Source organism: Lates calcarifer, linkage group LG21 (assembly GCF_001640805.2).
Source record: "Lates calcarifer isolate ASB-BC8 linkage group LG21, TLL_Latcal_v3, whole genome shotgun sequence".
NCBI classification, from domain to species: Eukaryota; Metazoa; Chordata; class Actinopteri; family Centropomidae; genus Lates; species Lates calcarifer.
The window spans coordinates 23306791-23317403 of NC_066853.1; the positions used below are offsets into that span (position 1 = coordinate 23306791).

At 45.4% G+C, this 10613-nt stretch overlaps 1 protein-coding gene across 2 annotated transcripts in view; it reads right to left on the reverse strand.

Moving 5' to 3' along the window:
- The window catches only part of epha4l (eph receptor A4, like), a 56013-nt gene extending 45667 nt beyond the window's left edge, over positions 1–10346 (reverse strand). Inside the window, exons 1-3 of one of the 2 annotated variants that reach the window (XM_018684101.2) lie at positions 10065–10346; positions 8221–8288; positions 5025–5688 (exon numbers count right to left, since the gene is read on the reverse strand). In XM_018684101.2, coding sequence (XP_018539617.1) covers positions 5025–5688; positions 8221–8288; positions 10065–10161 — 829 coding nt within the window. In that variant the 5' untranslated portion in view covers positions 10162–10346. The remainder of the gene's footprint in view (positions 1–5024; positions 5689–8220; positions 8289–10064) is intronic. The other variant, XM_018684100.2, reaches the window with a different exon arrangement.
- Between the last annotated feature and the right edge of the window lie 267 nt (positions 10347–10613).

Below are 10613 nucleotides of genomic sequence, written 5' to 3' on the forward strand. Positions count from 1 at the left end.
TTGATTTGATTTCATAGGAAAAAATGAGTTTTTAAAACCCAATGGGAGAAAAATGACATAAAGATAGATATTCGTGGCAGTGTATTCATGCTCAGTGTGGTGTAGCTGGCGCTGTGGGAGCACTATGGCCATCAGCCTGGGTCATGCTCGATCACCAGTGGCTTCCTGCCCTGAACAGGGCACCGCAAGGAGAAAGAAAGAGAGGTGATGAGTGTTGAGAACTGCAAAGGGAACAAACACTGAGGCAGGACAGCAGCCCGAGCAGGAAAAACATTTCAGCACCTCAGCTAATGACGGCTGAATTACCACCAGCACCCTCCCCCCTCCTCCTGCCTCCATCCACTGAGGGGAAGTGTTGAGAGGACTTTTTTTTTCATCATTTGAGGAGCTTAACAAGAACAGTATAAAAAAAATGCTTTAAGCAATTATTTCAGCAGGAGGGGGGAGGGCAGCAGAGGATTGCTCATGAGACGTTTTGTCCTTTTTTTCTGTATCTGTTGTTCTTTCCTGCTCTCCGTTGGTAATAGATTCCTCGTCTCTATTCAGCAGCACAAAATGAGCCTCTCTGGTGGCAGGGAGAGTGATGAGTACATTCATCTCTATTCTCCTGCACTCTGCTCTGCTCTGAGTGTGTGTGTGTGTGTGTGTGCCAACACATACTAAACCTTGTGTGTGGGTGTATCTGCTGTACATATTTATGGACTTGCTCTAGAGTCTATTACTTAACATGTCCCTTTTTACATGCGTGTGCCTGGACTTTTGTGTTAGTTTGTGTATGCATGCACGTGTGGCTGTACATGTGCGAGTATACTTGCACATATTGGTTCCTGTCACCTAAGACATCCTTCTCTGCATGTGTCTAGATTTTTATTATTCAGGTTTCAGCAGACACTCACACTTGTGCATGTTTCTGTGTGCGCGCATGCATTTTTATGTGTGTTTGTGGGAACAATGACGGGTGATGATGTTCCGTGCGCTGCTTCTAGCTGCCTCCCTCAGAACAGTGGAGGTAATCTCATTATTCAGCCCACTTCCTGTTGCTGCCACCAGAGACAGGCTGATGAACACTAACCACCTCGATGGCCGGAGCAGAGAGAGGGAGGGGAAAAAAAGAAAGGAGGATAAAAGAAGAAGAGTGTGAATGGATGAAAATTGCTAACAGAAACTCAACAGCAAAAATTGAGGAGGATGAAAGGAAAAAGATACATAGGTAAAAAGAAGAAAGGTCATGAGGAGCCATTAAAGCAACAGGAAATTTGAAGAGACAGAAGATATGGTCAGAAAAAATAATCAAGCAACCGAGTCGACCAAGAAGAAGATTCAAATACTTAATTTGCGTGTGCAAAAGAGAGGAACCAGAAAGAGGGGGGGGGCTGAGTCTGTGTATTTAAAGCCATTGGGGACCAGTGGGCTAAATAGAATTATGTGGTGAATTTAGAATGATGCTCCCAAGCGCATATTTAACACTGTCAACAGAGGGAGAGGGAGAGAGAGAGAGAATGGCAGACCTGGATACACACACACACACAATGAGGGGCGCACAGGAGAGAAACCTCATCCCTAAAACCTTTTAATCTAATACCAATAAGAGTTTCCAGCTTAGCAAAGACTGCTGGGAATAGAGATGGTTGAGGGGGGAGGTCTCAGGTGAGAATATGCTCTGATCGCACACCGGCATCACAATCGAGTCCTAAGCCATTATCCACACACACAAATAAACAGCGTTTAAGGGGAATACACAAAGTGATGGAAATGAAGGTTAAAGTTGAAGGAAGTTAAAAGTGAACTGTTATTTCTGATACGCAGAAGCAGAACAAAGGAGAAAGGTAAAATGTGCAAAAGTCTATGGGATAATCATTTACATTCTAAAAAATACGTAAAAATATATTCATCTGTGTGTGTGTGTGTGCGTGTGTGTGTGTGTGTGTGGCTGGTTCACAGCTCAACCATTCTGCAGTGTCAAAAGCGTCTGTCACCTTCACGCCTCAACCCAGTCATATCCTCAACAACCAACAAACACACACACGGAGACACAACTTGAAATGTGCTGATTTTCCTGAAAACACACACCACTGCTCTGCAGAGGCAAAACTGCTGCCAGAGCACAATGTCGTTCAAAAGTTTGTCTTACTCGGCAAAAAAAAACAGTTAAGGTAATTATCATTTCCCCATAATGGCATGCGTAGTTCTCACTAATCTCTCCCTCCCACCGCCTCATCAACACCCCTCCAACAGTAGGGACCCCCTCACCAGATGAGGAGCGAGGGGGACACCCTGACCCTCGCCCTTCCTCACCGTACTTGTGGGGGGAGGTGGTTAACAGGGAAAGGGATCCCAAATGCAAACAGACAGAGTCCCCTCTCCTTAGATCAGGGGGCCCCTTGGCCCTCAGTGCCCTGGTTGCTGCTCTCGTTTTGGCCCAGAATGTAAACCCTAGCCACCCTTGGCCCACCTCAAGCACAGGCGCGCTCACACACACCCCCGCCACAGCTGTCAAAACCCTGACGTCTTAATCAATCCTGGATCCACGACCCTGTCAGACGCAGCAGTAAGATGGATGCAGAAGGGGATGACCCTTGACCTCTGCCAGGGGTGGAGAATACAACTCCTACGTGCCCCAGCAGCCCCCCACTCTACCTCTTTTTTCCCCCCAAACATCACCAGCCTCAGTCGGCTCCGCTGCTGCCCCAAACAATGATGGAGGAGAGCCCATTCATCCTGGGCTGGGAACCAGGGGCCAAGGTGCCCTTGTAACCCCACACGTACACAAGACAAGCACAGACACACAAGTATGCAAACGCACACTCTCTCACACACACAATTAGGCTTATGTGCACCATAGAAAACCTTTTAAAAGAAATGTTCTAAACCAGACTCTGCCCTTATAGAGCGAGCACAGGCTGATGCACTCTCATGCAACTCATTTTTTATATTTATAAAATATTAACACACACCTAACCCTACAACTCTCCTGCCCAAAACCAGCTCCTATTTGACTTCCTTGGTCAACATGGTCACATAGGAGTGGTGCCCCTTTCCCACAGAGCGTGTCACACTGAGGAATATTAACCAGCTCATCAGTGCACTTGAAGACTGACAGTGGCCAGCACCTTTTAACCCTCAAGTCACTCGAGCTGACCCACACCAATGCCTTGGGCATCCATGCAGAGTCAAATCCAATGCATTTTTCCCAGTGTGCAACTGGAAGTGAAATGTTAAACAATATAATTGGTGCTTGAAATGAATGGAGTAGATGTATTGACAGTATAAACTTAAAGCAAAGCAGATGCAGTGGCGTGAACTAAATGGATATATTGGCTTGAAAAGCAATACTGCCAGCTCAAGGTTCCAAATCCTTTATTGCCTTCTTTGGAGAGTAACAGCTATTTATCTTAACTAGAATTAAAGAGGAGAGATAAGGAGTCTACTTCAATGTTGCAGGCAAATTTACATTACGATATACAGCCTGAGATCAGGGTTGAAATGAGAGATTATTATAGTAAATTGCATGATATAAAGCCAGTCCGGGGGAGATTTACCTAAAGTCTGTAACTAACTACCTTCTGGTCTCTTTCACTCAACCCACCATTTCTCTCCGCTTCTTTGAAGCCAACCCTGGGGACAGAAACCTGGCCGCAGCCATCTGAGCCCAGCGACAGGGAAGATGGGCGACATTCCAAGAGAATTCTTAAAGCTCAAATGATACTTTTTGGGAAAAATATACACAAATGCACACAAAAACCCATCTGTGACCACTTGTACCACTTTGCCTACCCCACCCCCAAGCAGCCAGTAGTACCCTTAAATCACAAGACCTGTTTGTCCTGCAATTAGTCCTCCAAGATAAAGGCTCCCTTATAAATTAGGAGAGGTGTATTGGTCCATCCCCCTGTTAATCACCCGTGCCCAGCCTCTGACCCCTCACTGCTGTGGCCCGCTGCTTTTTGTGGTGAAGGTGGTGGGTGGGGGTTGTACACCAATAAACCATCGTGGCAGAATTAGCATTCGCTCTTCTGGCCAGCTGACAACTGTGCCTTGGCTTGGCAAAATGTTGTATGTGATCCACAAAATAGCCTCTGAATACCACTGAGTGCTATCCACAATACAGCTCTGCATACCATAAAGAACAATCTACTGCATGCAATGAAAGAAGCAAGGCAGATTAGGGGAGTCTATCGAAAATGCCACTCATCATAAGAGCCAAAGCTTGAAACCTCAAAAAGCAGAAATTCGGACAGATCTATTGGCTGGTTTTGTGGAGGTTTTGTAGGCTATGCTTTGAATTCACCAACATGCTGAGGCCTCTATCATGCTCCTGATTTAAAAAATCTGGAAGGAGGCACTCGGCACTGACCTTAAAACCTCATCAAACAGCCTGGTATAGGATCACAGTGAGCTGAGACTAGAATAATTGTTCACGAAGGGCTATTCCCCCCTACCAAATAGCACTATTTCAACTCCATCTCACAGCTGTGTATTTTCTCTCCTCTCATACCTGCTTGGAATTATAAACTCTTCCTCTCTCCTTGCCTTCCTCTAAAGCTGTCTATCTCTTTTTCCCAGCTTCAGGCTCCATTGGGAATAAGCGAAAGAGCAGGTGGGGGTGAAAGACACAGCAGTAGTGCAAACCAGTCGGAGCTCTACCCTCCCCTCCCGGTGTCACCAATTCTCCTGGGATGCACCCCATTGCACAACACCTCCCACTGGGGCCACTAATTACTCCATTTACAATCATCATTGCTTCTATCACCCAACCAGACATTGGAAAGAAGACTGTAGAGAGTGGCAGGAGGAAAAAAATATCCAACAGAGTATGAGGTCGGTGAATCGAGAGAGGGAGGAGAGGGAAGGACAAAGAGAATGAAATACGTATAAAGACAAAGAGAAAAAGCAAAGAGAGGGGGGAGAAACAAAGAGGTAGGATGCCGTACAGAGAGGCAGTATCAGAAAAGTGTGAGTGCTCTATAAATAACGGATGAGGCAAAACCAGCTCAAAAAACAGACGACAAATATCACTTCTTTACCTTGGCATTCTGCATTGCGCTCCTCATATCCAGGGTTACACAGGCAGTTCCCAATGGGCACCAACCACTCTCCGTCAGCCCCACAGTACATCTTGGGAACCTCCTTCTCCTCTGAATTATCCACGCATGAGCCACGAACTTCCACAAGCGAGGAGGTATCAGCTCCAGTGATGGTATCAGGAAACTGCGCCAAGTTACGCACTGCTAAAGGACATTTCTTGTAGAAGACCCTGACAGACACCAGCGCAATGCACGCTCCAACATCCTGGAAGGCCAAGTAGAAGCCCTTCCGGGTCAAGGCACCCACATCTCGCACCTCGGTGTTCAGCTTCATGATGCGATCGCCGATGTCCACCTGAGTGAAGCTCTCATCAGCGGCAATGGTGTCAATCTTGCCAAACTGGTTCTCACGGATGTAGCGCTCTTTGTCATTGTTGGACTCATAGTAGTAAAGGTTGAATGTTTCCTTGCAGGTTCCCATGACCCCCGGGAGGCTGTTGCAGTCTCGGAGGGTGAACTTGATCTCAATGTAGACACGCTGGGCACCGCCGCGGGGGATCCAGTCAGTGCGGAGCCAGTTGTTCTGGTTTGGCTCCATGACGTTACACACCTGGTACGTCCGAATGGGAATGTTCTTCTCATCCATAATACTCACTTCCTCCCACTGGGAAAAGGCCACAACATTAAAAATGTTACAAGGATATTCTTGAACCTTTGAAACCACAGTTAAAGTTAAATTAGATTATCGAAACAGTAGGAAAATGCTATTAAAGTGTTATGGCCGTATTGTTAAAGGTTAAGAACATCAGAAAAAAACATGAGAACTAAATATTTTCCTAATTAAAATGGCCTACGTAAGTATCATACATGACTGAGAGCCAGTCTATGCACACAATGAGAGATACTGTGCAAAAGAGCATGCAAGAAAGATTAGTCAATATTTGAGTTTCAGCAGAGCAATTAATTGATGGCTAAACTTAATGCATATTTTATGAATGGCACCTAATAGACTTGTTAGGTCCTAATATAGAATCCTAAAGATATTAATATTCATGGCTTCTCTTCAACTGTGAGAAAGGAAATTTGTAATTAGTTCTATGCCTCACTAATGCCTACAGTTCAATTACTTGGGGAGGGGTATACAAAATCCTCTTCACACACACACACACACACACACACACACACACTGAGAGACCTGGATGGCTCAGGATATCAGGAGAAGATAAAAAGGAAAGACTGAAAACAGGGATTATGCGAATGCAAAAACTAAAGGTCTCTGAATCAATACTAATGATCTAATGTGCGCCTGCTTTACATCTTATGCACATGATGGGGACTGGGAGACAGCACAAACATTAACCGCTGTTGTTAGTATGAACTCATAGGAGAAAGAAAGAGTGAGACGCTGACGTGGGGCACATGGATTACGTTATCCAGCACGGCCTGGCTTATTTTTGCCAAGGGGGGAATGTTTGTTTTACTTATGATAAAGTTCCCCTCTCAACAGAGCACTGTTGAGCAAATACAAGCATGTCTTGAGAGGCTCAAAGCGGTGTGTTCCCTTTAGTTTTTCACTGTGTGTTTTAAATAGAGTCTTTGACTGAGCAGGGCTGTAAACAAGAGCAGACAGGCCTTTGGCTGCCGTAGCTTCAACCATTTAGGAAACTGTACAAAAAAATTATAATGGGGCAGTGGAAGATATGGGTTACGCTGCCAGATTTGATTTGACGCCTTATCATAAACAATCTGGTTTAAAGCCTTATTTCCCCGGAGGAGGGTGGGATAATGCTAAACATAGCTGCGGCTGTATGATTTGCAAAGACGTCTATCATTCCCTGCTGTTCCATTCCGCTGTGCTCTCTTCTTTTGGCCCCCCTTTTGTTGTGGAAATCAAGCCATGCTGAGATAAGGCCGCACCTTTCCCTGATAGCAGGGAAGGGGGAGAATAAGGCCAATTGGTTGCAATGAGAGGGTGAATGTGGGCTTGACGGGGCTGCCAGGACCCTGTCAATCAAATGTTTGTGATAAAATGGCCAAGGGGATAACCTGAGCTCAGCACCAGCCAAGTTCATTGAGAAAATCTTGCCAGCAGAGCCTGCAACATTTGCACGAGGGGAAATTCCTTTCCCATGGGTTCATATTCATTAGTTGACATTATTGTTGCTAATTTGTATTAATCTTTCTAAAACATTAAAAGGATTGCTTGTGCTCATCACATTTTTGTGAGTAGAACAAATGAAAGGGTGACTGCTGGCTGACTGTTGTTTATTATGAACAATTAATTTAGGTCAACACTGACTTCCAGAAATATGAGATTCAAATCCATTGTGGGCCATTTCTATATGATGAAATTTAGACTTGGTTAAAATCACGGCATTTATCTTGCCTTTCCTTAACAAGCTAACGTCATGGCTACTGTGGGCCCAATTGCAGCCCCTGTTCTTTCCCTAATCACAGCCACTGTAGATATCCCAATTAGACTGAGAGATCGCGCATTTGGTCGACCCTATTCCCCGTTGCTTTACAATCTAGCCCAGTCGTCCTGCAGCAAGAGCTGAACCCCACTGCACTTTCCCCCTTATTCATCCATTCCAGAGGACCCTCTCTCAGCTGCCAAGTTCCCCTCTCTCCCCCTCTGCCTCTCTCCCCCTCTCTCCTCGTCTCAATGGTGGAAAGGGATATAAAGTTTCTCCACAAAGACCGATTCAATCCACCGTCTATTCAGGAAACCTGACGCCCGCTGCAGTATCGGCCCCTGCATCTGACCATTACAGAGTGGTTAGAGAGAAGGGGAGCGAGCAGAAAGGGGAGCAGGGGGTGAGAGGATTGCCTATAGATGCAGTGGTTCTCAAAGCAAATTCTGGGGGACCCCATGGGGCCCTGGAGGGTGTTCCACTGGGTCTCTGTACACAACAAAATAGCAAATTCTACTTCATCCATTTTCTAGATACTGGAAATTATGCCTTGATCTCACCCTGAGCCTAATATCCCTGCAGCCCAGGCAGCTGCACAATAAATCATAGACAAAGATATTCCCATAAAGGGCTCACCAGGACAAACTCTTATCAAAGAAGGCTGTGTATCTATTTGGCACTCCACTCTACAGCTCCTGCCAATAATGGATATTATCTCTCCATTTTTTGCTCAATAGGGGATCATGCGTCCTAACAAGGGGACACTTCTTTGCGGTACTTACCCCTCCTTCTGTCGGGTTGGCGACCCATCCCAGCTCCCCCTGTACAGCTCTGGAGTCCAATAAAGTGACTGGAAAACAAGAATGGGAGAGGTGAGCATGCAGTCTCAGTCCGACCATACAACAATCAACATTGGCATGTATAATCCACTTAGGTCTCACACACTGAGGAAGAGAAATGGGTTGCTGTTTTTTATAAGCCTTCATGAATAGAAACAGTTGTTTAAGAGATTTATCAAATAGAAAAAAATATCCTCATGATGAATAGCAGTACAGAGACAAAATAAAAACGGAGGGCCAAATGAGTCTTACAAATGATAAACTTGTAAATGTTTTGTTGTGCGTGATTCCCTGCTGTGGCTTTACGGGCTTCGTTTCGATTGATTTTCGTTAAGAAATAGATTTTCTACAGATGGCAAATACGTTTCCCTGGTGTCTTTAAAATAATGATTTTTCTGTTTCCTCAGCAGCAGCTTTAACTATGTTCGATGTGATCGGAATCAGTCAGGGAGCCGTGTGCATAAACTTGGTCGCTGAAGAACAAAACGCATTTAAAATGCTCATGACAGACGGATAGGCTGCCTTTCACATTTGAAGCAAAACATTACAACTGCGACACATTCATTAAAACATATTTTTCGATTAAATTAAATAACAAAGACTATACCTATATTTATTTTTGGTGTATTTTGAATTCGGTTTGTGTAAAATGCTTAATCAATTACTCGGTGTAAATAATAAATACGTCCCTTATGTAATTCCACATTAGTTTATTAGGTACAATACAGGCTGCTCCGTTTTAAATTAAAATCATTTGTGTCGTTTTGAAATAAACTGAGCCCGTGATGCATCATTGTGGACAGCTTGGCTCTGCCGAGCAGGACAGAAACAGAGAACGCAGGTCTGCAGAGGACAGACTTCAGAAATCAGATGGGATTGTTTTAAACAAAGTGTTTCATTTAACTGTGTTTGTAGTAGAAATCAAGCTGTTATCTGTATATCGGGCCGAATATTTTGAAACTGGATACACTGCGCCCTGGGACCCCGAGCAGGCACCTCTAGACCTGAAAGCTTCCGAGATAGTGTTTTGTGCAGGACACACCGTGCTGACTTAAAATACCTTGCACGCGAATGTTTGGTCGCTTTTCAGCAAACGTATACCTGCTAAAGCTGATACCGAGATCATTTAATAACCGCAAGAAACTATTCTTTAATTCGGTGTGAATTCTTCGATTCGACGTGTACATCACAGCTGAACTTTAAGAACTGATTTTCTTTTCATTCTCATAATCATTTTCCAGCTACATACGACGTGACAGCACGAGCGATCACTGTGAACAACTCTGAGATTGATAAATAAAGAGCTGCTCAGTCAGTCGGACGTGCGCCGAATTTGCGAGTCTCCCCCTTACTCGCAAATTCCCCTCGTTTCTGTTCTACAGGTCCGTTAAGGTTGATGCTACGCAACATTAAACTGATTCTTGAACAGAGAGATCGGCTTGACCTTCTCTCTCAAACAACAGCACGCAGCACGGGGCTACAAGTATTCCTGTCCCCCCCCCCAGCCTCTCGGCAGCTGGCACGATCCAAGCCCCAAGCCGAGACCAAAACAACCGATGCGGATTTGGACAGCCACTTCTCGTTCCAGTTTCGTTCACATAAAACCCCGCAAAAGTCGATGCGTAAAAGTGACCGTCGGTGTTTTCCATCATTAAACTCATCGCGGCTCCACGCACTGGCATCTAGGGGCCACGAAGTAAGAGGCTCCGCAGCGCAAACGCGCACACACGGAGCGGAGATGAAGTCAGATGAAGTCCGCGGCAGTTATTTTCTCCCAATAACCTTACCTTCATTTGGGGGGTATATCCGTGCCGGCGAAACAAATGTAGATATCCCAAAAACAAGAAAGGTGGCCGTGAACAAAATCCCTGCCATGAGTGCCATTTGTGTCGTTGTTCCGTTTTTCTCTCCTCTTTTTCTTTCGTTGCTCTTCTCCCAGGTCCTGTTCTCTCTCTCTCTCTCGCTCCCTCTCTCTCCCTCTCTCTCTCTTTCCCAGTGGAATATGGGTTTGAAGCGGACAGGGGGAGAGAGACGCACCGAGCGCACCACAGCCAGGAGGCGGGTCTAGTCTGTGCGCTCTGACGCGGAGCCCGTCAATCCATATAGGAAACACAGTGAACAGGGGGAGAGAAAAAAGGAGGAGGGGGGCAAATAATCATTAACTACCCCCATGCACACCCCTAACAACTCACTCGTTCACCAGTGGACGCTTTGGTCAGAGACGACGAGATGGTGATTATGTGAGGTGGCATTTCTCCACGACATTTGCTTCGCAGGTACAAAGGCGATGTAAAACTCACTGTGAGTCTGAGTCACCGATTGACATTACAAAAATA